This window comes from Natrix helvetica (genome assembly GCF_964273705.1).
Source record: "Natrix helvetica genome assembly, chromosome: 1".
Taxonomy (NCBI): domain Eukaryota; kingdom Metazoa; phylum Chordata; class Lepidosauria; order Squamata; family Natricidae; genus Natrix; species Natrix helvetica.
This window is the reverse complement of record NC_138548.1, coordinates 77,686,815-77,714,333: the sequence shown is the minus strand read 5'-3', so window position 1 is coordinate 77,714,333 and position 27,519 is coordinate 77,686,815. Positions and strand designations below refer to the sequence as shown.

Sequence of the window (27,519 nt, the reverse complement as noted above, 5' to 3'; positions counted from 1 at the left end):
TATTATCTAACAACAGAAATTAGTCATATTGTATGCTTGATTACAGTTTTGATTGGAAGTAATCACTACTTCATATGAAGGATCACTGAGAACTACCTTTCTCAGAAACTTAGAATAAACTACAGTATGTCCCTCATAGGACAGCAGACTCAGCACTTTGCCTGAGCATTTTGTGTAACCGTCAGTTTCAGGCCACCTACGTGAAGCTTAATAAATCATGTAGAAATGCTTTAAAAATGCCACTTGTTTGATCGTATGTTCTTTAATGACCCAGTTTGTCTTCTTAGACTTTATTTTTAAAGATCATATTCTTGGTCTTGTTATAATTAATCAGCAAGAATTCTCTATATAAAACAGCCACTGACTGCAATGCTGTCATTAGTCCAGTGGATGATGGGTATAAAATTGGTTTATCATCCATATGAGATAATTTTGGAAGACAACCAATAATTTCAGTATATGTTTTCTTGGGTAGAATTTCACAAAAAAGAAACAATGGGTCTTACTTTTTTATTTTTTTTGCAGAAATTACAGATTATCTTGTTCAATAGCAACTGTAACATGTTTCTCATGAGTTTCTCCACACCAGATATATTTATAGTATTATATATATATATATATATATATGTATATGTATATGTATATGTATATGTATATGTATATGTATGTATATGATGTATATGTATATATGTTTTCGTAGATTTTCACGGGTGTAGGTATGCTGGTTTTGTTGTATTCGGGTCTTTTCCCGTGTTACATGGGAAAAGACCCGAATACAACAAAACCAGCATATGTATATATGTATATATGTATATATGTATGTATATATGTATATATGTGTATATATATATATATATATATATATATATATATATATGTATATATGTATATATGTATATATGTATATATGTATATATGTATATATGTATATATGTATATATGTATATATGTATATATGTATATATGTATATATGTATATATGTATATATGTATATATATATGTATGTATATATGTATATATGTATATATGTATATATATGTATATATATGTATATATATGTGTATATATATATATATATGTGTGTGTGTGTGTGTGTATATATATATATATATATATATATATATATATATATATATATATATATATATATATATATATATATATATATATATATATATATATATATATATATATATATATATATATATGTAAACAATGTGATATATGTTATATTTCTGATTCATTATTGAAATTTATACTTAATGCTCTTTGGGCATTACCAAAGCAATGTCACAGACTGATTTGTATCAATTATCCAATTAACTGGCAGCAGTTTGTTTTAAAGTTTTTTGCAAAATTTGCAAACATGATATACATAGACAATAGATCTAGAGAAATGTTTCTTCAATACATTGAGTGCTTTGCAAAGATCATTGCTGAATGAATTCAGGACTGTTAATTTCAGCTGGTAGTTCTCCAGGAACATTTCCTGTAACAGCTGTCCTTTGTGGTCCCAAATATTAATATGTTGAAGCATGAATGTGGTCATTGCAAAAGGAAACTCTTATATTAAAATTAACAATTTTAAGCTGAAGGAAAAAATATTATAATTTTAGCAGGTATTTTATATTTTTCTTAAGTTCAGTATTCACGATTCTTTTTAATGTGATAAAATATTCTTTACCACAGTCCTTAAGATAGTCATTCCTTCTTCCAAGATAGTTTTTGACCTCTGAATTTATTCTATAATGCTAGAATTTCCTAGTGGTATTCCATCCTGTACTAATGACAGCTGACCCTTAATAATTTCTCAGCGCAGGCAAAATGATAGAGGCAGTAACTGTTCTGGGTTAATGCAAACCTGGAAAGAGAGATATATATAGATGAATTGCCTGTTTATAAAGTAAATCTAATGGTTTGATGTTAGTTAGAAGAAAATAACTCTCACATCATATTTGCTTCTGTGCTTGGTTTATCTTGCTTCCTTCATTATAGCTTACCTAATCCATGACATTTTCCTCTGTCTTGGCTAATATTCTATGTATGTATATATAATATGTATGTAGTGGCCCTTTCAGTTAAGAGTTCTAGTGATGCTTCTACATATTGCATGTATTTTGATGATGAATAGTAACCCTTTCTGTAAATTAATTTTTTCTAATGTTCTTAAAAAATAGCTTTCAATCAGTGGGGAGGTTTGTTTTGTTATTAGTGTTCCATATATTGTATGAACTTAAAAGTTATTTATAAGAATTAGCTTTTTATGTTAAGTTTTAAAAAATGCATCTTTGTAGAGCACTTTATTTGACTTCTTAGCTTCTAACTATACTTCTCTGTGCTAATCTTGTTATGATATAGTAAAGGTAAGTAATTTCTTGAAACTTTCCTAAAGATTATAGGCACGCGTTCAGCATTTTTCCTCAGCTTCCTTATACTGTGGTTTTGATCTGGTAAAACTTTTTATTTTAATTTTTATGTTTAACATGAATATTTCATGACTATGCACTCAGAGGGTCTTTGATTTTAAATGAAAGATGAAAATGGATTTTTAAAACTTAACATTTATCACTGTTGCAGAATTCAGCTGTACCATAATTGACCTTCTTGTTAATAAGTATCATATATGCATTATTTTCCATCTCCTTCAATTTCTTAATTTCACCTGTGACTTAATATTCATTTTTATAGAGTTGTTATTAGTATTTTCAAAACTGGACAAATGTAACTTCAAAACCATGAAAACAGTTGATCATTTTTTTAAAAAAATATTTTACTAAACAACAGAACGTAGCTACAATTTGCCTAAACCTCTTTTTCTAATTGGAACTCAGAACAAAGGAAAGAAAAGATTATATTTGAAATCATAATACAATAACATGCACATGTTGTTTTCTGTGGAGAGACTTACATAGAAAAATGGGTTGCGCCAGCAGAATCCTGTACATATTTGTTTTAAAGAAAGCTCTATTATATTCAGCCATGTCTCAAAATAGAAACCATTGCGATGTAGACAAAAATAATCATATCAGTTATCTGTATAATCACTTTTCTTTAGATATGTAGAATAACATAAGTGGCAGCCATATTGTTGTTCATGCACCATTTTGCTAATATAGGATTCATAATGTTTTGGATATTTAGAAAAGCATAGGAAATAAAAGACTTTCTTTGCTTATATTCTGCCTCTTGTGCTTTAATATATACTTTTAAAAATAAAGTTTTGCCAGTTGCTTTGCAGTAAGATGCCTAGGATGTCCATGAGGATAGAAAAAGAATGGAAAAAGTTCTTTCATGTATTACATTTGGAAATACATGGGAGGCAGGCACTTATTTTTCCTGTACCCGAAGTTTCTTATATATGTGTAACTATTTTGATATAAAGCCCATGCTAAATTCAAAGATAATGGTATACAATATATTAAAATGGAACTGCTAACTAGTAACAGCTTCTTATTAGATGGGTTTCCACTAAAAAAAATCCATGAAACTCATTTTATCCCATACAGTTTTCATCACTGCTTCTATGGACAGAAGGTAAAATTTCATAATATTAATCTAATAATTTTATGAGTGATAAACTGATAATTCAGTTCTACAATAAGGTTCTTCCAAACAGTCGACAGATTTGTCATTTTAACAATAGCTGAATTATACAAGTTTCAGCTGCATTGTTATTATACATTTTTTAATTTGTCCCTGCAGTCGCTTCACTATGAATGGGCTTAATGGTGAATTTAATGTTAGATACAAGCAATAGGTCAACATGTGAAGAGTTCAAATTGACTACAAGTTGATTACTGCAGACTGCTTGCCTTCACTTGGTAACAGATAGATAAGGTTCCTTGGAACTTGGGGCAGGGTGGCGGTTTATCAGTCCTTGCTTTCTTGCAGCTGTTCAATGACTCAAAGCTAACACCCCGCTTGATTCCTCCCCTGCTTAGCTGGGCAATTCCAATAATCAGTCAGACTAGAGAATGCAACTTAATTTAACTATTACTATTCTAAGGGATTGTTTCCATTCACAAACATCTGTTCTAGGGTATGGGGATCCTTCTGTTTTTATATTATGTTCAAAACTCTTGGTTTTCACTTTGTTATTGTCATTAACATCATCTCATTTTCTGTGTTGTATGATCATACTTGTTTCTTCTTTTATCATTTCCCAGATTACTCCATGTTTTATCCTTATATTTTCCTGATAGGTCTTTGGCTTAAACACTTTTGATATTGCTCAATTATTTTTTTCACTTCTGCAATGAAGCCATTTTTTAAAAAATGACACTATCCATCCCAAACAACCCATCTTCATTCTCTCTCATGCTTCACAGACACAAACAAACACAGTCATATACAGCAGACATGTATTATTTAAGAATTTTGTTTATAGTAGATCTAGGATACAAAAACTAACCTGTTAGCTTTTATTATTACTTTGATTTTAATCATCCTGGGAAAGTTGGAGGTGAGGGGAGCAAGAAATCTGAGCCACTTTTTAAATTGAAATTATTACTGTGTAATTATGGTAGGAAAGTTTGTGTTGTTTTCAGTTGTTGTTTTATTTTTTTAATGTAACTTTTCTCCAGGAAAGGACAACCATAAGCCACCATAGGTTGGAACATTGGCTTAAGTTATTTAATTGCAATAAGTAGATTTATGTTAAAGGCATAAATTCAGCCTGAGGTAGATGTCTCTTTGGGCAAGCTGCTGTGGAACCGAAGAAAGAGGGATGTTTGCGTTTTTTAAACCCATAATTGTTTCATCATTATATAAGTGCCTCAAAGGTGCTTTTTCAAAAGGCAACTGGACTGGTTTTTCCTTGAGGAAGAAGAAGAAAACCTTTTGCTTCTCATCCACATGCTTCATCAGTTGTGATGGTGGAGTGGGGTGGGGGAATGGAAGAATAGGTATGACAGTTGAGATTGGATGGTGGGGGTGGGGTGGAACTGTAGGTTCTGACCAGATGGTGGTGATGGGAGAATGGAAGGATTACATTTCTTTGCAGTCATCTGGTCATTAACACTCTCCCTGAGAGTTCTTGAGGCCACTTGGGGGTTTATCTTTGCCCTCAGGTTCACCTGAATCAGAGTGTGATTGGTTGTGGAATTTTCTTCAAACTGCTGCAAGGTTGCAGCAGTTTCAAGAAGATTTCACAACCAATCGCACTCTGATTCAGGTGACCCTGACCCTGGGCAAAGATAAACCTCCAAGTGGCCTCTAAGAGCTCTCAAAGAAAGTGCTAATGACTACATGATTGCAAAGAAATATAATCCTTCTATTGTCTATCTGTCCCCAATCATCTGGTCAGAACCTATCCTTCCATCACTCCCTCCCCCCGTTATCACAACTGATGAAGCTTCTTGGATCAGAAGCAAAACATTTTGTTCTTCTTTCTCAAGAAAAAAAGTCCATTTGCCTTTTGAAAAAGTACCTTTGAGACGGCTATGTCTTGAATGACTGAGGATCTCCACAGACATTATATAAGGTACAATTTTGTACTCAGAAGTAGCTGCAGAACTACACGGGTCTCTTTATTTTAACCTCAATAATTGTTTGCTCCCTCATTACTTTTCATATTAAATGTTCTTTATTTGCAAGTATGTTCTGACCTAGGCTTCCCAAGAGCATGAAGCAAACTCCTGATCCCAACAAAAAACCCTTTTATTAATTTACTGTGAATTCTGCTCATTCACATATTGCAAAGTCTTTCAAGGGAGGATTTATCTGGCGTAGAGAGCTGCCAGGCTGATATCTGCAAAACTTGGCAAGGAGTCTTGGAGAGTCATGAGCCAATTAGGTGAACCAATTGTCTCCTGCAAATTCCACTCCCCTTTTGCCCCTCTTTTATTTCCTCTGGGAGGGGCCATTCATCCACCTGTGGCCTTAGTCCCAAGCTGACCCCTGTTCTTTAGCTGTTTCCTTTGTCTGGCAACTTGAGCACGCACACACTGAGAACAGGCTCCAGCTGTTCATCTGCCTCACTGATGTCTGACTCAGAAGGCAGCTGATAACTGACATACAGCTCTGGTCCCCTCTCTGCCTCTGACACAGAGTCCTCATCAGAGCTTTCCCCAGACTCCAGGACTGGCCTATGTTCCTCCCCAAACTCCTCACTGTCCGAATCTGCTGTCAGCTCCGCTGGCCTCTGGTGGGCCATAACAAAATAAAACTAGAATCTGGAATCTGAAAACTAGAATCATAGTATAAGTTGCTTCTTTTCTTTTTAGAAGAAACAAGTATTTGGAAATGTAGGTTGTGCGATTAATATTGCATGCAAAAATTTTATTCCCTCATTCAGAGATCTATGAAAAATGTGATATTTCATCTCCTCTCAACAAAATACAACCTACCAAGAAACAATCCCACTGTGTACCACTATTTAGATTTATTGTCAAGGAACTAAGAGATTCATAGAATCATAAAGTTAGAAGGGACATTGGTCTTCTAATGCAATCCCTCATATCACCCTAGACCAGGGGTGTCAAAGTCAATTTCATTGAGGGCTGCTTCAGGGTTTGACCATGGGGGGCAGGGGGCACAGCTCAACATCACTCATGTTGGAGGTGCCTCTGGTGGCCCGAGCACTCTGCCAGCAAAAGTGGGTTCCCAAGCTCCATTTTCTGCTGCAACGGCCTCCTACAACCCTCTCCCAAGGGCTCCTGAGGCACTGCGGGCCAGCCCTTTGCTGTTTCCATGGTAGCTCCATGTGCCAGATTTGGTCCCTGGGCCTTGAGTTTGACTCCCCTGCCCTAGACAAATTATTACCCAATCTTTGTTTCACCAAGTCCAATGGTAGAGTACCCACAACTTAAAAATCAGGTTCTTCACTGTTAAAAGAGCTCTCACAGTCAGAACATTGCTCTTGATTTCAAGTTTGGATCCCCCTCTGCAAAACTTCTACACCTTGATCCTTATCCTGTTCTCAAATAAATCCAAACCCTTTTCCTGATGATAGTACTTTGTATTTGCTAATATGCTTTCTTTAAGCTAAACATACCCAGTTTAGAATATGTTTAGGTTAATATTCATGCATACTATATACATGGTATAGAATAGATAATATAATATGCAGAATCTTGGAAACAGAATAAATCAAGTCCCCGCATTCTTTTATTATTCATTAGGCTAGCGCCTCTGAAAACCACTCAAACGTTGTTTCCAGGAGTGCAACCAGTATATCAAATAAGAAACAAAAAGATGTTATGTTTCTCAAAAGTCCTCTGTAAAAACATTCTGATTGATTTCCCTACAACAGGCCCTCTGATAAATAATAATACAATAGTCTTCACTTAAGGGTAATAATTATGAATAGAATTTCTATTGCTAAGTGATGCAGTCATAAAGCATGATGTTATGTGACCATGTTGCTTAGGAACAGTAGTTCCGGCAGACCCCCAGTTACATCATTAAGTAAATTACTGTGGGTTGTTAAGTGAGTACTTCATGTGATCATGACTTCTGACTTCCTATTGGCTTCTTCAATGACTTTGCTTGTGGGAAGCCAGAAGGGAAGGTCACAAATCATAATCCTGATTCTGGGACACCATGATAGTAAAAAAAATCTGGGCCAGTTGCCAAGTGTCTGGATCATGTGATTGCACGGTTATTGCGTTGCCCAGAATTTTGAGGACCACTCGTAAGTACCATTCATTCACCATTGTCATAAATTCAAACAGTCGCTGAACAAGTGGTCATTAACCAAGAGCCACCTGTATAGTATAATGAGATATCATGTTTAAGACAAAACAATAACATCAAACTTTTGAAGAAATTTGTGCTTAGGAAATATTTGATCAAATTATGAAACAGCTAGAAATGCTAAGTACAGTGTTTTTATCTTGTCCTGTTTTAAATGATCTATTACAATTCGCTTCAAGTTCTTCCAACAGTATTTTATTTCTGTATTTCATATTTGAAGTAAAATATAATTTTCATTATATTTTCTCATTAATATATTTGTAGTAAAGATAAAGCATAACTGAAATTGAATATATATATATATATATATATATATATATATATATATATATATATATATATATATATATATATATATATATATATATATATATATATATATATATATATATATATATATATATAATGGTTCAGCTTTAAACAAAATTTGTACATTGGTTTAGTTTCTCTTGTTTATATTTAATTCAAACTGTTAAGCAACAGTTTGTTAAATATAAGTTGTGTAAGAAGATTTTTAAAAATGAATGTAGCCTCTGTCTCCAGGTCCTAGGAGCTTGTCCACTATATTCCTGTAGTCACTTTATAATGTTTGTTCTGCTTTATCAGTTCTGTCCTTCTCTCTACAGGTCCAATCCAGGTGCAGCAGTAAGGAGAACATCCTCCGAGCAAGTAAGTGTTGCATCTTTGTATTCTTCTGGAATATAATACCTTCATGATAAGGTATAGTTTTGCTGGAATGATTTTGGTGTCACCATAGAAAGTGATGCAACTGAACTTCTTTTAAAGCTATTTTTCTAGGCTTTTGTGTCTGCAGTGTACACATGGGTATATGTGAGGAGATCTTAGTAGACAAACTGAAAGATATCCAAAATACTGTATCCAGTGGTCATGGACAGATGTTCTATGACATTTGTAAAGCCATGAATAAATATATATAGTAAAATGTAAAATAAATATTTTGTAAAGACATCTCCTCCCATCGGGATATGTAGCAGAAATTTCTGGAAGCAGGGAAAGGAAGTCAGTTAACAGTTTTCTGCTTTCAGGCTAGAGACAACTGGAGAAATACAGATTTAGGTTACATGCAGAAAACTTGGACACGCAAACCAGAAACTGACATTTATATTCAGTAAACTGCATATTAATTATATGTATTAACAATGATTAATTTTAATTACTGGACTGTTGTTTTATTATTGCATTTAATGCAGTCATTAAAACAGGTTGTCAATAATGATAAACTGTGACTGGAATGATAAACTATGACAAAGTTATATATGTGTGTGAACACATCAGAATGCACCCATGAAACAGTCATGTAATCCAGATTATTGAATTAAATAATTTATATAAGATAATTATCTTTTTAGCTTTATTAATTCTTATTAGTTAATGCTTCTGTTTTCACTATGTTGTTTTATAATTTGTTATTTTAGTTCTATTTTTATTAAATCAGTTTATAATAAATATCATGAATGAAATGGTTGAAGCTTGGACCACTGAATCGCTATAATAAAAGATATAGTGACTGACTGTAAAAAAAAAGGGAAAGTTAAATATTTAGGAATAGAATTCTTAAAGTTAAAATTATTATCTGAGTGTTATAAGTTTAAACCTAGCTGACAGAGTGAAATGTAATGACCAGATGCACCAACACAATGAGGTATCTTTTATGTTAATACAATAAATGCAAGAAAGTAGTCACAAATAATCAATGAAATATAATTTCAATAAAGTAGGTACAATATTCAAAATATTTATGAAACCAAATTTGAGTAATTTCACCACAGAAGTTTTTCAAACTTCTTTCTTATGTTTTTTTTAGACAGAGCTATTTCCCAAATTTGGATATCATGCATGTAATGAAAATGTAGTTTAATTTTCAGTGTTTTAGTATAACAAACCCAGCAATCATTGCCTCACAAGAATTGAATCAATTGCTTATGTTACATTAATATTAGATATAGAAATAGCTAATATCTTAAGAAATATTGCAAAAAACTAAGAACAGGATTTCTATAAAAGTTAATTATTATTGAGCAGTGTTGGGCTTCAAATTTTAGTGATCATGGTCTAAGAAATAAATTGCTTGATTTTTCATCAGCAACTGTGACTGATATATTCAAAGGCAAGATGTTTTGGTACACAGATCTAGCAACTGAGCAGGCACTGTCTGATTAATTTTATACTGTCTTTATAGCCAAGCGTCCTGGCTTCTCTTTTGTCTTTAGCTGCACTGATTTGCAATTGGTGTAGATTGATGAGTGCTGCTCTCTGATTATTTTTTGTGCCTAATCTTGATTGGTCATTTTGGTGGTCTTGTTTTCAGATTGGTTCTTTGTTCATTCCAGTTTCTGGTTGGTCATTTTTTGAATCCTGATTCCTGATTGGGTTTTTTTTAATTTGTCCTGGGTCAAGTTGATTAATCTGAACTATTGAGTCTGATTAGTTTCTTGTCCAAACAAGTTTCTGATTTGTCCCTTGCCACAATCACTAAACCCTGAAGTCCAACACTGTCCAACAAATAGCATGCACCAGTATAATTATCAGTTATTCTTTAATGAATGTATTAGTTGCTCAGCTGGATAAATTGAATAATTCTGTCAATGTCTTCAAAAATTTAAATTTAAATTTAATTAATAATTAAATTTAATTTTAAATGAAATGTAAAAATTTAAACCAAAAAGGCTGCTTTTTTACTATGAAAAAAAATGTAATACATGCCCAACTTACATGTTGATTAAAATCCATGTGAACTCAAAAGATTACAATCCATGAAGTACAATTTTTCTGGAGTATAATTCAGTATGGATTATCTTCATGGTGGCCTACCAGAATTGATAAGTACAATTTTATGTTGCTAAACATGGAGGTGAAGGTCAATAATGTTAAGTCCTAAATTAACTTCCTGGGTTTTTTTAACTTTCAAGAACTCTTATCAAAACGTGTTATTCTTAGTATATGAGTTATATGTAACAATGTTTTATTAGAGCCATGGTGGCGCAATGGTTAGAATGCAGTACTGTAGGCTACTGCTGCTGATTGCCAGCTGCCTGCAATTTGGCAGATCAAATCTCACCAGGCTGAAGGTTGACTCAGCCTCCCATCCTTCCAAGGTGGGTAAAATGAGGAGCCAGATTGTTGGGGGCAATAGGCTGACTCTGTAAGTTGCTTAGAGAGGGCTGCAAAAGCACTATGAAGCTTTATATAAGTCTAAGTGCTGTTGCTATATACTGCCTTATCCTGATTACATCTGCCCATCGCACCACATCTGACAAAGAAGGCATGCTGTGTGTCTCATCAGTCAGGGAATATCACTTCTCTGCTGTAGCATCTGTCTTAAGGAAACTCCTCCCAGAAGTAAGGTTAACTCCATCCCCCTTACCATTCTGCAGGCTCCTCAAAACCTGGCTATGTCTTCAGGCCTCAGAAGACCAAGGAGATCTTGTGATGACCCAATTATTGTAGCTTACATCATCCTCTCCTGCTTCTGTATTTTTAATAATGAATGTTTTATATGTTTATTGATTTTGTTAATATCAAAGAAATTATGTCCTTAAAGTTTCAATAATTTTGTTCTTTAGAGCCTTTTCCAAAATGCAAGCAGGGTCAGAGTACCTGGAATGGGGGGAAGGGAAGCAACTCCATAGGGCAGGCACAACAATAGAGTAAGCATGTCTCCTAAGTGCCACTCTCTCAGATTTTAATTGCTTTTATTTATATGATAAATAAACACAGGAGAAGGTCGTTCCAGAGTGCCCTAAAGTGGAAGAAAATAGATACTTAGATCAGTGATGGCTAACCTTTTTGTCATCATGTGCCAAAACATGTGCACGTGCGTGACAGTGCACATGTGTCTGCCCACACCCATAATGCAATTTGATGTGACACCCCCCGTGCTCCACCCGCCCCCTGCACATGTGCATGCAACCCCCCCGTGCCCCATTTTGGCCTAACAGGCCTCCCTGAAGCCTTCTGGGACCAAAAACGGGATGGGGGGGCTGCACCATACATTCCCGCAGCCTGTTTTGGGCCTAGCAGGTCTCCCTGAAGCCTCCTGGGACCAAAAATGGGGTGCAAGGGGGGCACAACCACCACGCACTCCTTCCCCCGTGCATGTACATGAATCTCCTGCATATGCCTTTCCCCCTGCACATGCGTGGCAGAGACCCAAAAATTAGTTGGCCGGTGGGAAGCACGAGTGCATGCGCAGTGGAGCTTCTCTGGGGTGACAGCTCACATGCCCGCAGAGAGGGCTTCGCGTGCCAGCTGTGGCACACGTGCCGTAGGTTTGTCACCACGGCCTTATATAAAGCTACTGAAACTCACAATCACATTAGCAGTTTGGTCTAGCAATTAAGGCACCAAAGCAGACTATGAGTTTTATTCCTGTTTTAGGTTGGGTGACTTTGTGCCAGGCACAATTAATCTCACAGGGTTGTTGGTGTGTGAAAAATAGAATGAGAAAGCAGTGTTAAGTATGTTTGCTTCTTTGAGTTTGATCTTAAAAATCTAACAAACAAAAAAAAGCAAAAACACCAAGAAGGCTGTATAGAGTTTAAATAAATGGAAGATGTTTCATTTAAGCAAGATTTGGGAAGTTATCTTAGAACAATCTTATGTGAATAATATATAATTCCAAGGAAGCAGAGTTTTTTCTCATAGAGTTGGAAAGTATTTTCAGCTCAATAGTAAAATAAGAATGGACACTTAAGAAAATTCATTTTGTAAAAAATATTGTTTTAATTTGTGTTTTAGTTTGATGTGCTAACCATGGTTTCTAATGAGTTCTACAACTGTTTGATGCATAGCCTAAGAACTTTTCTAAGTAGGGTAACATTTTCTGTGAAAAAAAATAATAATCAAGCATATTGCAGTCACATATCATGATCAGGTGACCTCAGGACACTGCAACCAGTTGTAAATTCAAGCTGGTTGCCAAGGGCCCGAATAGCAATCATGTGACCATAGGAAGATGGTGACAGTCATAAGTACGGTTACAAGTTGTAACTCGCTTTTTCCAAGGCCATCATAATTTCAAGCAGTTGTAAATCGAGGATTACCTATATCTATAATTTATCAATCTTTCCAGGAAAATATTAATTATATTATTTATTAAAAATTAATTATAACTTTAATGCTTTTTTGCAGGTCACAGTGCCGTAGACATTACAAAAGTAGCAAGAAGACATCGTATGTCTCCATTTCCATTAACATCTATGGACAAAGCCTTCATTACAGTTCTGGAGATGACTCCAGTGCTTGGAACAGAAATAATCAATTATCGAGGTATTTAGTATCAGTTCTGGCATCCAGAAGAAGAATAAAGGAAGAACTGTTTAAGTTTCATTTACATTTTCTTTATTAGGACTGAGCAAATACTTGGAAAGGTGTGCTTCACAATGCACAGAAATGCATACAAAGTACCTCTCTCTCAAACATTAAAGCAGCCATGTTTTTTTCTAGACCTGCATAGCTGTAATGTCAACTGTTTCTGTTTGTCTGCTTACTATCCATCTGCAGGCACAGCCCTCTATATTGAAACAGCCAAGAGTAGTTTACAAAGCCGCTGCATGCATCTAGAAAAAAATGTAGCTGCTTTAATGATTTGGAGAAAGGTATTTTATGCATAAACTTATATATTGCAAAGTAGCTGTTTGAAAGGATTTGCACAGCCATAGTTTTTATATTTTAAGTTATGCATAACTTATTTGACTGTTTACAGCAACAGTTCTCTTGGCTGGGTATTTTTCTACTACTTATAAAAGAGCTGAATCCAAGAGATAATGGCTTGTAGAATGCCTGGAATTTACCTAATAAATTCATTGCAAAAATGTAGCTTACTTTAGATTTTCATTCTAGCAGGAAAATGGCTAGCGTTAAAAAAAAGATAGGGAAATAAAAACTAAAATCTGGAACAAAGAATTCTTTGTAACCTAAAGAACAACAGAAGCAGCAGTAATTTATTATATTTGTATTATGAGAACTGAGCTACATATATTATCTAGTTGCTGCTTGGTAAAGTTTTAGCTAAAACATTTGCTTTTGTCAGCAGAAGTGTGTAGTAATAGTACTTTCACAGAAAAATAAGTCCAGATTGAAGAATAATCACAATAACAGAGTTATTAATCATATTTACCATCAGTTTCTTTCCCTGCTGCATGTCAAGTAAAAAAGAGAGTAAGTTGTACATTTATTTGGCGTCCATGATTGTGTTATAGGAAATCGCTTCCCAACAATCTGTGTAATAATATTTACCAAAAAAATGAAACAATATTGTGCACATACAGATTATCAGTACAGAACTGCATACATAACTTTACATAACATTGCAACTATATATCAGGTACTGTATCCCACTCACACATCCCCTAAACTCAAGAAAGCAGCCTAAATCAATGTAAACAAACAATTTTGAAAGGCTGCACAAGTAGTCCTTAATTTACAACCACAATTGAGACCACAATTTGGGTCATACATCATTGCAGTTACTATACAAGATGCCCATATGAGTGCCTCGCTCAATAATCACAGTCCCAGTGTTTTGCCGATTTCAGGTTTGAAAGACTAGGTCCAGATATTTACGTTCATAAGCTTTATGCGTTTATTCAGCTAAATAAAGACCGGCCTCCCTTAGCAAGGAAGAACGCTGAACACACTTTGATACTCATATTTATATGTTTGCTACATTGTCCACTTCTCCACCCAGAAGCACTGGCACACACCACCCAGACAAGCTGGCACACTCTAAATAAGATAAAGAAGTACAGAAATAGTCATCTACTGCCCTTGGAGTTCCTCCGAGGACACTGGATGTCATCTTAGGGACTTTGGGTGTTTCCTGAGGAAATTTCCATGACCTTGAAGGTCTGTAGAGGCAATGGTGACATTGGCACATATGCTTCCTCAAGACTTTCAATAGACACACTGATTCACAGATTTTTCCCCCCTCTGCACCATACCCAGAAGAATTAGGTCTTCTCCCTGCCCCACCATCTACTGGAATATTTGGGCTTTCCCCTCTCCCAACCATTCCTAGAAGATCTGGGTCTTCTCTCCAATTCACTATTGGAGCACTTCACAGCTGGTCTTCATCTCCTGCCCCACCACTAGCAATTGTTCCCCAACTGGTGCTTGCAAAGTTTCAAAGGTAGAAAGAACCTTAGAACATTGCAAGGTGAGCACCATCCCTCACAATGTTTTCAAAGACTAGAAAGAGCCTCAGAAACTTCTCAAGATAAGCACCAGACCTCACAATGTTCTGCAGAAATATGACATTTACTAGCTTTCTCCAGTAGCTGCACCTCACTGCAGTTCTCAGTAGCTGCACAAAAAGGGAAGGAAAGTAGGCCTGCATAGTTGGGCAGGGAGAAGGCCCAAGCCTTCCAGGAGGGAAGTGGACAGAATCTTCCAACAGAATGGTAGTTCTCAGGATGCATGTTATATTTTGGTCTTTGAACGTATGAAATAACTGACTCAGGATCAGGATTTTTTGAGATCAAAATATTTTGCAAATACATCATCACCCCTAAAATCTACATTATTATATTACTGTTCTATTCTTAGTCTAGTTACAATAGCCAATATTCCTCTTTGTAAATGGCTTTTTCAATTATTATTTTTTTTTATTGTGGTATGTCTCCGTGCCTCTTCACAGATTATCGAGAATAAAATTAAAAAGAGAAGTATTCAAAATGTCCTTGAAAGGAATATGGGCACACTTAAATAGAGAAGTCAGAACTCATTTTATATTAAAGTTACTATTTTTAGCACTGTGCATTTAGTTCCATGCATCTCCCTTAATCTGGCAAACTTTGGAAATTTGGCTGGCAAACTTTGGAAATTTTTCTAAATGCTCCCTTATCAATTTTGATATAGCTTGAAATAGCTTTTTTGAAAATAAAGTTTTTGCTATCAGAATTTCATGTATGCTCTCTTTTTTCTCCCTGTGTTTATGTATTAGATGGAATGGGCAGAGTCCTTGCCCAAGATGTTTATGCAAAAGATAACCTTCCACCTTTTCCAGCTTCAGTAAAAGATGGCTACGCTGTCAGAGGTGAATGTTAACAATTTTGAATATGCCAGGATACTTTTCTCCAGTTTAGTATCACAGCAGAGTGCTGGTTTCTGTATGTTGCCTGGAAAAGCAGGCTCAATAGTCCTCAACAGCATTTTAGTCCTTATCTTAATGACATTCATTCATACTAACAGAGTATATATACTGTATTTAAAGTAAGCTTCATTTATCATTACACAATATAAATTGGAAGTGATATTACAAATCAGTTAGTTTGCTTATGTACCGTATATACTTGAGTATAAGCCGAATTTTTCAGCCCACTTTTTGGGCTGAAAAATCCACTTCGGCTTATACTCCAGTGAACAAAAAAAAAAAAAAGAACTTACCGAGGACTTGCGCGCGGCCGAGGCTTCGGTGCTTCCGGGATCGCCATTCACAATAAGCTTGGTTGCTTATTGAGTTAAGGTTTTTGTACATTTAAAGTTATTGTTAATACTTTAATGTTATATATTGTTTTTGTTGGATATACTGATAATATATTGTTTTTGTTGACCCTCTTTTCCACATGCCTCAATTAAAGCAATTTTATTGTTATCTACCTGTATTTTTATTTTTGAAATTTACCGTGAGCTGCTGCATTTCCCAGCCTCGGCTTATACTCGAGTCAATAGCTTTTCCAGTTTTTGGGGGTAAAATTAGGGGTCTCGGCTTATACTCGAGTCGGCTTATACTCAAGTATATACGGTATATGTTTTTTATTTATAATAAAGTTAATTTTCAGTGCTATAAAAGAAAATATCCATCCATCCCAATAAAGGATTTTAGCTATTATTGTAGTAATATGGCCTTTGGTTGTTTTTTTTTAAAGATTTCAGGATAATTTTATTCAGATAAAAATATGTTGCTGAATAAAAATATCTAGTATATCCTGTGCAGAATAGAACTCTATGACCAATAGACCTTTCACCCTGACTTGTTCTCAGTGAAGCATTCTGGGCACAGTTTTCATCTCCCACCACCTCCTTTTGCTTTCCTAAAGCATTCTCCATAGACATAAGAAATCCTCATGAAAAGATTGGATGTGGTTCAGGTACTGTAAAAGGGGAAATGAGCAAGAATCAGATTTTCAGCATATGCTCCGTTCCATGGCAGCCTCACCCCAGATCATTTCTGATTTATTGGCTGGACATATCAATAGGAATATGGCATAACTGATAATACCCTAACAAGATTTTTACATATATATTATTTTTTAAAACATAAATGGCACAATAAAATAATTCATTGCCTTTTGCCATAAGTAAAAATTGTAATTTTGCTCCCAGAAAGTAAACCCAAGGAATATTTCTGTAAGAAATATTATTAGAGTGTGACACTAAGGTGTTTACATAAAGCAGAATGTATAATGTATGTTACGTAGTAACTTAATTTGTACAGTTACGTTGTATATTAGGAAAGTGGTCAAATCAAAATTGTTATGCAAAAATATATGTGGGAGAAGGAATTATATGTCAGAAATAGCCATAGCAAAAATAAAGAGCCTGATAATGCATATTTTATTGATAACTGTAATTGTCATATTATATTATATATATATATTAATATTATATATTAACTTTCAGCTGCTGATGGACCAGGGGATCGTTTCATTATTGGGGAATCCCAAGCTGGTGAGCAGGTAGGTACAATATATTTTGCTTCCCTTTTCTATTCTTTGTTCATTATGAACTAGAATAATCTCGTAAAATAACATGAAACCATTCTAATGACTATTGTAAATAACACAAAGGCTATATGAATTATTGTATTTTTATAATTACATATTTTAATGTGATGATAGTTTCCTCCATGCATATAAAATCTAGCAATAGTAGTTAATAGAAAAGTTATTTATCATTTGCCTATAACTACGTTCCTATGCACATGAAATAAAAAGGCAATTAGCATGTTTAATCCAGTCATTGACACAAATTCCAAAATTTAAATAAACAAAGCAATTAAATAATAAAAAGCAATTATAAAATTACACAACAAAATAAGGAGCCTCTAGATTAAAAGTTAATAAAATCAACACCTATTCTTTCAAATAAATAGGATATTTATTTATGGCTTCACTAGAAGTGTAAGAAAAGAAGAGTCTTAAGTTCTTGAGAGATCTATAGCATGAACATTCTCTTGTCATGTAAACATTAAGCTCTTTTAACGTTCCATTTCTTAAAGTACAACAAGTTTAAATTGTTGCCAAGCAAATCACTCTAATGGGTCCTCCTCTCTTCCAGTAGATAGTAGTATTAGAGAATTCCATAGAAATCAAGGCAAAGGAAACACAGAGAGGATCCCCAATGTCAGATCACGTTGCCACTGCTCCAATAGGAAGACCAAATCCCAAGTGTGATCACGGTCTCAAGTCAGACTCTGGATGATCTGGGAAAGATCCATGGCTGTCATGGAACCCATGAACTCCCAAGCACCTCAGAGGCCATTCCTAGGGAGGGTAGATTTAGTCCTAGAACCATGAAGTTTCTCCAAAACTCCACTGCCAACCCAGAAATGGAACTCAGACAGGGAGGTCTATGCAGCAAGGAGGTTGGTGCAACAGCAACAATTCCCAACTGAGCCTTAGAGGTCAACTTAATGAACAGGCGCTCACCACCAGGGACCTTTCAGAGGCAGGACCTCTGAAAGCCATAAAGATTTCCTGTTGAAAAATGCCATTCTCCACCCCGACTCAAGTCTTGGTTGGTGCCACACTCAAAATACAGCTTAGCAAATTTCAGAAAGGACAGATCATATCCAGATCTTGCTAATAATGATAGGTCAGCATCTCATCCACAATCAAATTTTAGATGTGGGGGAGGGCTATTACACACTGACCTGGCCGTCAGTAGCAGCAACCAGAGGACAGGATCACTGCAGATCCATTCACAGGGAATTGGGTTTGAGATCAAGGAACTGGAACTGTTGTGAGACAACAGTTAGGCAGTTCTTGATCATTCAGAGATATTTTTTCAGGGGATAAAAGGGGTTTGAAGTTTATTTTCTATGCACTGTATTTGAAAATTTCTATTGCAGTCAATTTTTTTAAAAAAAAAGATGAAATAGAAGAGAAGAATAAATTAACAATGCTTTGTATATGTGTTTCTCAGAAATAAAGTGCTGGACTCAAAAGAAACTTCTTCTCTTAGTTCCTCCTTCAAACAAACCCCCTTGATACAACCTTATAATCTCATAATTCGGGGTAGTATATTTATTCATTAACATCCTGAATTAAACTGCAAAGTGTAATAAAATTTTGTTACAGTTTTTAAAAAATAAATTGACATTTTTTGGTATTTTTTTAGCCAACTCAAACTGTAATGCCTGGTCAAGTAATGCGAGTTACAACTGGTGCTCCAATACCCTGTGGTGCTGATGCTGTGGTGCAAGTGGAAGACACAGAGCTTATCAGGGAATCTGATGATGTGAGTGCTACCAAAACATTCTTTTTTGCTATATCTGCAGCAAGGCATCTGCAAGGAATCATCCATCAATCTGTAATCCCACGACATAAATACAAACTTGGATTCACACATTTGAAATGAGGAACAGTGTCAGCAGGTGTACATTCTAGAGACTGTAGACCAGGGGTGTCAAACTCAAGACCCACAGCCCTGATGCGGTCCGCAGGCTGCTTAAATCTGGCCTGCAGGGCCGTCCTGGAAATAGCAAAGGATCAGCCCACAGTTCCTCCGGCAGTAAAAATGTTTTCAGCCTGAATGGCCTTCTGCCACACTGCCTGCCAAAATGGGGCACAGGGGACACCTGTGCACAGTTTTGGCTGGGAGAGTGCTGCAGGAGGCCATCCAGGCCAAACATGAAGTGGGAGGGGGGGCTGCGCACACCTTCCAGCACCCAGTTTTGGCCAGCAGGGTGCTACAGGAGGCATCCATCCCTTCCCCCCCCCCCCAAGCCGGCCTGCGGAGAAGAACTACAATGCTAATCCGGCCCTCAAAGAAATCCATTTTGGCACCCCTGCTATAGACCATATATGACAAGAAGCTGCATACATATAAGAAGAAACTGCATATAAATAATCGTAAATAAATAAATATGCACAAAGTTTATTTTTGAGATAAAGGAAAAACATTTCCCACTTCCTTCAGAACATTTTCAGTTGGCTGTATTTTAATGGAACAAACATTAAAATGGCTTAAATTCCAACCATAGAAAATAACGGGAATTCAGAAACAACGGCTAGTTCCGTACATTGGAATTGGTCTTAGACAAAAGGTAAAGAAGTGATTCCTCTCTTCCCTTATCTCCCCCTCCCAGCACACAAGAAACGATGGGGTGGCAGCTCATGCTGACTCCCATTAAATGTACAGAATATTTGAACAAGGTGATATTTTTTAAAATTGTTTGAAAAGCATTAAAGAAAAGGGATTTTTAATGATTTCCTAACAAATTAAAAATCATCTCCTTGGGAGGTTTTTGTGAATTCAGTGGAAATTAGCACTTATTATGGACTAACACTTTATCCTATCTACAGTATTTAGCAGGCAAATTAAAGTACTATACTTAGTCATCCTGCTTCATAATAGGTCTAGTGAAGAACAATTATTTTATTGCTCTTTGCTAGTCTTATTTGGCTGCTTGTGTTTTGTGGCTGCAAAAAAAATAAGTTGCTCTTTTACCTTCGCATGAAATAATTACATTCCATTCATGAAATAATTACATTCCAATAGTAAAACAATGCCCTATACTGCTCAAGTTCTACAAATAATCAAGATTTGCATTAAGACACACCCTGAATTCTAATAGCAACAGAACATAAAGTGCATACGCATCAAAACTCAAGTCAAAACATCAACATAGTACTTTGTCTTTATATATTTATAATCTAAAACCTCAGCAGCATTAGCACTATATATGTGAAACTGTATTAAATATAGCCAGACATCTTTACATTTAGTTACCTAGTGTTAGTTTTATTTACTTACTTTCTGTTATGGGCAACTTTTCTGCAAATAGCAGCAGAAAACCAATCAGATATGTAACCCCCTACATAAGTTCTGATTTCCCTATAGGAACAAAAAATTTTAACTGACAGAATGAGGCAATAAAACTGAATCAACAATGGCTCTTTAGCTCTGAGTTGTGTGCCTACTTACTGTTCCTACCTTATCCCAATCAGTATAAAGCATTAACAGAATAAATATAATAGTACAATGGAGAAAACTAGAAAATAAAGAAAAATTCAAGCACTAGAAAGCCCAATCACAATGCCCAATAATAATGCTGTTCATGCTGGTTATATTTTGTTTTGAGCATTGAGCAAAAGAGCATGAAATAAAACTCTCAAATCACATGTGCTTTGTTTCAAATTTGGAACATTGGATCATATTTGGAATTTTTTGTTCCCACAAAAAGTGTGCATCCACCTAGAAAACTCCATTGAATATAGAATCTATTTTAGTGGTGCCTTGATTGGTTTGAAAGAGGAATGAAAAGACTGATGGCTACATTCAGAGAAATACTAGAAATGAAATTTGCAATCTTTTCTTATGCTTGATATATAGAAAAAGTACAGTATAAAGTCTATTAAACAAGTTTGAGAAATACTGTTGTACTTCTAACTCATATAAACTATCTTTACTATAAGATTTAGAAATATAGAAATATAGAAATGTATTAAGATTAATGTACTTATTAATTTAATTTAAGGTTGTTGAATATCTCTCTCTCTATATATATATCCATCTATCTATTGTGTGTGTGTGTGTGTGTGTGTGTGTGTGTGTGTGAGATTATAATATATTCAGGGTTGTAATTGAATGCTAATGCGATTCACAAATAACACTGACTTGGGATTTTAATCAGTATTTGATAAATACGGCAAAAGGGACCCAGTATAACATTTTAAGCTAGAAAGAATTCAACCATATTATGGTTTACTGTTTCATGGAAAGCTAGTCATTGCCTTTAACAGATTTAAACTTCTAGCCCACATTAACAAGTCTGATGTGTTCATACCATACTGTTATATAAGCTGAAATCTCTCTTATTTCCATAAATACAGGGCACTGAAGAACTCGAGGTACGCATTCTGGTGCAGGCTCGACCGGGTCAAGATATCAGGTTAGTGAATGATTTATCTTTACATTTTAAAATGAAAAATAACTACTCAATACCTGTAATATTAATAGCTTTTGAAATGTTATAAAGGAAGTGTTCTTTTTGTTAATAACAGTTTCTCTCTTATTCTTTTGGGGGCATATTCAGACCTATAGGACACGACATTAAAAGAGGTGAATGTGTATTGGCCAAGGGAACCCATATGGGCCCATCAGAGATAGGTCTACTAGCAACTGTTGGAGTAACCGAAGTTGAAGTTAACAAGTTTCCAGTAGTTGCTGTAATGTCTACAGGGAATGAAGTAAGAAAATGTCTAATATTTATAAATTGTCAAAAAAGCATGATAGAATTCTTTATAAAGAATGGTACTATACCGGTAGTTCTATTTTGATTATAGTTTTGCAATCTCTTTGATTGCAGTTTTTGCAGCCTCTTTATTGGTAAAATAGACATTTTAAAGATGTAATATACTGCTTTAAAATATCTGGTTTCAGAACAGTAGAAAGTATATTTACATTGTATGTATAGTGGAGTTTAAAGTTTGTGAACCCTTTTGAATTTTCAATATTCCTGCATAAAATTCCTGCATTCGTCCTAAAAATGTATCTGTTTTCCACACCTCTTAGAACTAGATAAAGAAAACTAGATAAAGAAAAGAACTAGATAAAGAAAACTTTCCTTTTAGTTTATTTATGGAGGAAAATGATCTAAAGATATAAAAAATATGAGTATCTTAAAGTAGCTTTATCAATTCATTTGAAGAGGAAATAAAAGTCAATTGTTTCAATCAATTGAATGATTCTTAGGTGTCAGATTGGGTATCCTGCCTTATTTAAAGAAAAGAATTCTGTATATTCACTATCAAAGTCTTATCTTTACAACACAGGTATGGGGAAGTATGCCGTGCTTGAATACATGAGATTTCTGAGGACCTCCAATAATAAAAAGGATTGATCCTCATCAGGCAGGAAAAGGTTAAAAAAATAATTCCAAAGAGTTTGTAAAACATAATGGTAGCAGTATTGCCATTTGGGCCTGCTCTTCCGCCTATGGACCAGGATAGCTTACCTCCACTAATGGAACTATGAATTCTGAATCGTGTCAGTAACTCTATAAGAAGACATCAGAACATCTGTCTGTGCCCTGATGCTCAAGAAAAAGTGAATCATGCATCAGGACAAAGACCCAAAATTCACAAGTATTATGACTAAGGAATTGCTAAAGCAGAACAAAGTTAATGTTTTGGAACGGCCAAGTTAAAGTCTTGACCTTAAACCTCTGGAAAAATTGTAGAAGTGCCTGATGTGAGCATATGAGAGGAATGCTACCAACATCCCCAAGTTGAATTATTGTGAAAGTAGGAATGGGCTAAAATACTCCAAACCCATGTGCAAGACTGATCAACAGTTGGAGGAAACATTTTGTTGCAGTTACTGTTGCCCAAGGAGAGGGGTAGGGAAACAGTTACATAAAGCAAAGGTTCACATACTTTTGCCCCACACAGATATTAGGTTTGGATAATTTTCATCCACAAACAAATGAACAAGTGCAATGTTTTTATACATTTATTTATTTAATTTATTTAGTTGTAGAACTTCTATGGAAGACAAATTAAAGTTTAGATAATACTTATGCTGAAATATTAGAAACTCAAAAAGAATTACAGTTTTTTATGTATCACTGTATGAATCTCACAAGTGTGTGAATTATGAAGTGGGAAAACAGAAATGGCAGTGATACTGGCCAGAGATGGCATTCAGTTCATCAAACAGTTAAGCAGTACAAAATCGGAATGACTTTTATTTCATGTTGCATAAATGGTTTTTATGCCCCTGTGGTAGAATTTTCTCTCCATCATGCCCTCTACAAATCTGCTTCAAAAGGTCCTTTAACTCACACGAGGCCACTTTGCAGGCCTACAATGTGCAGAAAGATATAAAATGACTTTCCATCAGCAAGATCACATGACTGATAAACATAGTTGGATGCAATCTAGTATATGCAGATTTGAAACTATGTGCCAATAAAGGAGAATATTTGAAGCTCAAGGTTGAGATCAGGGGTCCTTGGTGCTCTCTGAGCTTGGTTGTTTGCTTGCAGATGTTTCATTATCCAAATTAGGTAAAATCACCACTGAAGCTATGTGCATACTTTCAGAGATAAAATCTCAGTAGGAAATTAAAGAAGAATGGATGGTGATGCGAAAGAGAAGTAGCAGAAGAATAATTGAGATAAGAGTGACATTTTTAATTTAGGAAAGCATCATGCAAGGCTATATGCATCCCAACCATGCAAAATGTTGCTAATAAAATTCCATCTACACATTTCTCCTCAACAACTTCAAATAAGATCTTAGCAACTTCTTTTAATATCTGGGAAAGTGCTTGAATTTAGACTTTTACAAATTTTCAAGAAATTGTTTGTTCACAGTAGTGGTGCACACAAATATTATAAGTGAGTACCTGTTCACAGTCTTAAGATTATTATATGTAACAATGTGGTTTCACGGTGCAATTAATTTGACTATAATCTATTCCTAATTAGTTATTTGACCCATTTCCCACCTAATACTATTACTATTTTTATAGCTATTGAATCCTGAAGATGACTTGTTACCAGGAAAGATTAGAGATAGTAATCGTTCAACTCTTTTAGCAACAATTCAAGAGCATGGATATCCGACAATCAACCTGGGGATTGTAGGAGATAAGTATGTGCAAAATAACTCTTTGCTTTTTCTACCGCAATATTATTATTTTTATATCTTGTTAAATTGTGCCACCTTTTATCTCTTGGACCAAAGTTTATTTAACTGTTATTTTTGTTAATTTGCTTTGAAAGACATACCAGTATACTGCTGAGAGTTACACTATTACCAATCATTTCATCCTTCTAATGGGAAGAATCTTATTTCTTATCCTTCAATTTTCCAAAACTAGCTTCTTTTGAGGAACGTAGCGCTGGATGGCCAGAACGAGATTTGGTTAAAATTCTATTATTGCATTAATGCATTGCTTTGCAAAAAGCATTTTGGCCATCTCTACAACCTAAGCAGAAATAAAGCAGTGACTACAAGAATGGCCATCTCTAGCATGAATAACTGGATTGGCTAAATATCAGTACAGGGTAATCATCAACTTATTATCATTCATTTAACAACTCTTTGAACATACAACAGCACTGAAAATAGTGCTTTATGATTGGTCCTTGCACTTACGACTGATACAGTGTTCCGCAGCCATGTGAACAAATTTTGGGCAACCAGCATGTATTTACAATGGCAGCAATGTGATGAGATCATGTGAACATCATTTGCAACCTGTCCAGGGGGGTTTCTAAAAAACAAAATCAATGGGGGGGGAGCCAGATTCGCTTATAAACGATGACAAAAGAGGTAGTGAAATTGGGTGGGACTCGCTTATCAAAGCATTGATTAGCAGTCCCAATTGTGATGTTAAATAAAGGGCTACCTGTTTGTTAAAAAGGTTTCTGTGACATTATGCCCTGTCAAAACATATTATTTTTTAAATAATGCTTTTAGATATACATGGGGTAGACTAGATTAATTTCTCTGATTAAAGATTTCAATCTGGTGAATGTCTTATATCATTTATTGTAATATTTTTTCTATTTCCGTTGTGTCTTCTTTGATTATATATGAAAATGTGTCCCCTTCAATTTCCCAATTTTTAGAAGCAGGAATTTTTCTCATCTTCATTATAGTCATCGCTTTTGTTTAGGACATTCCCTTGAACTGCAATGAACTTCATTTAAATAGACAACTTTTGTGGAGGTCTACTTTTTCTTATGTTAACATATAAATGATGAGTCAGTGGGAGTTTTACTTATTTTAAAGACAATTAATTTTACATTAATTATGTGAACTTATTAATGCAATCTGAGTGTTTATAAACTTTTAAAGTTAAAATTTCAAAATCGTTTGACCTCTTCCTTGGGCTCAGCCTGGTGATCTCCTACAATTTGAAAAGAAACCTATGGTTTATGGAAAGACATCAAGATATACAGGTACAAGTGAGCCCCAAATCTCTGTTGCTAAGTAAGACAGTTGTTAAGTGAGTTTGCTCCATTTTATTACCTTTCTTGCCACTCAGTAAGTGAATCACTGTGGTTCTTCAGTTAGTAACACAGGTTAAGTGAATCTGGCTTCCCCATTGACTTTGCTGATCAGAAGGTTGTGAAATGTAATCATATGACCTCGGGACACTGCATATGTTATAAACACAGACCAGTTGCCAAGTGTCCAAATGTTGACCCTATGACCCTGGGGATGCTGGTCATAAGTGTGAAAATGGTTGTAAGTCACTTTTTTCAGTGGCATTGTAACTTTGAACGATCACTAAATGAATGGTTGTAAGTCGAATGTTATTCATATGATTTTAATCAATTAAATCAGGGGTGTCAAACTCAAGGCCCATGAGCCAGATCCGGCCTGCTGGGTGCTTAGATTTGGCCTGCGGAGCCAGCCTGGAAATAGCAAAGGACTGTGCCTCTGCTAGTGAAAATGGGCACAGGGGGCTGCACATGGCCCCCCGCACCCCATTTTGGCTGGCAGGGTGCTGCAGGAGGCGTCCGTCCCATCTGCCATCCATCCCGTCTCTCCCCCAGCTTGTGGAGGACAACTACAGTGCTGATCCGGCCCTTGAAGAAATCCAGTTTGACATCCCTGAATTAAATAGTTATGCTAAATATTTGTCCACTGTCTAGTTTATTTAAAGTCAGATATAAGTTTGAAATCAGATTATATTTTCTAAGCAAGCAAACAAAAACATTAATATTAAAATCAGATTAAGAATCGAGTGCTGTGGGGTTGTCTCCCAGTACAAGATATAAAAATACATGCTAGGAATTATAGCCATATGCCATCATTCCAGTTTATATGTCTAAAACTACGGTGTATACATATTAAGGCATGGAAGCCACTGAATTTAGTAGGGTTTATTTATAGTTGGAAGGATAAAAAATGTAAACTAAAACAAGAGGGCTCCTTATTTACTATTGATTGACATGCCTCAACATAAATCTGGGAATCAAATCTGCACAGTTTGGATGAACAAGTAGGGATGGAAACTGAATGTAGCAGGGCATAAATTCAACTCCACCACTTCTCTTTTTCACTGCATTCATCAGACTTGTTTAAGACACTATCAGCATTTTCTCTGAGAGAATATTGCATTATTCATTTCTCATCTTGATTATAAAAAGGAAGGGGTAATCTGTTATATGCAGAAACCAGATTGTTTTCAAAGCAGTAAATCAAGTCTGTAGTTTATTGCATTCTGCCTCTGTCTCTTTCTCTGTTGGCTAAGCTGAAGTACAGCTCAAGTCCCATACATCTGCTTTGCAGTTTGCAACACTGGAGTTTTTGTGGGCTTATGAGCAACCTACTTACTCATAATCTTGATTCACTCTGTCTCTTGGTGCTAGAACTCAAGATTCCCTAGCAGGTTACATACGCAATTTGATCAGTAAACCTGATCTTTCTAGTTCTTTAAATCTCTGTCAAAAACAGGATCAGGTTTCTTCCCACATATATAAAATCTTGCCTCCACACCACGGAACTCAGAGCTTACTTATGACAGCTGTACAATAAGAGCTTGACTGCAAAACTATAAGCAGGAAGAATGCTTTCATGCCTAGATAACTTTCTTGAATCCACAGCGTAGGGTTG

The 27,519-nt window shown here is 35.3% G+C and overlaps 1 protein-coding gene across 10 annotated transcripts in view; it reads left to right on the top strand.

The window, feature by feature from the left end:
• The window catches only part of GPHN (gephyrin), a 234,562-nt gene that overhangs the window by 191,118 nt on the left and 15,925 nt on the right, over positions 1-27,519 (top strand). For all 10 annotated transcript variants that reach the window (XM_081937713.1, XM_081937720.1, XM_081937719.1 and 7 more), the window contains 8 exons: positions 8,323-8,365; positions 12,848-12,985; positions 15,660-15,752; positions 17,339-17,394; positions 19,058-19,177; positions 21,775-21,833; positions 21,978-22,131; positions 24,419-24,540. In XM_081937713.1, the coding sequence (XP_081793839.1) occupies positions 8,323-8,365; positions 12,848-12,985; positions 15,660-15,752; positions 17,339-17,394; positions 19,058-19,177; positions 21,775-21,833; positions 21,978-22,131; positions 24,419-24,540 (785 nt within the window). The remainder of the gene's footprint in view (positions 1-8,322; positions 8,366-12,847; positions 12,986-15,659; positions 15,753-17,338; positions 17,395-19,057; positions 19,178-21,774; positions 21,834-21,977; positions 22,132-24,418; positions 24,541-27,519) is intronic.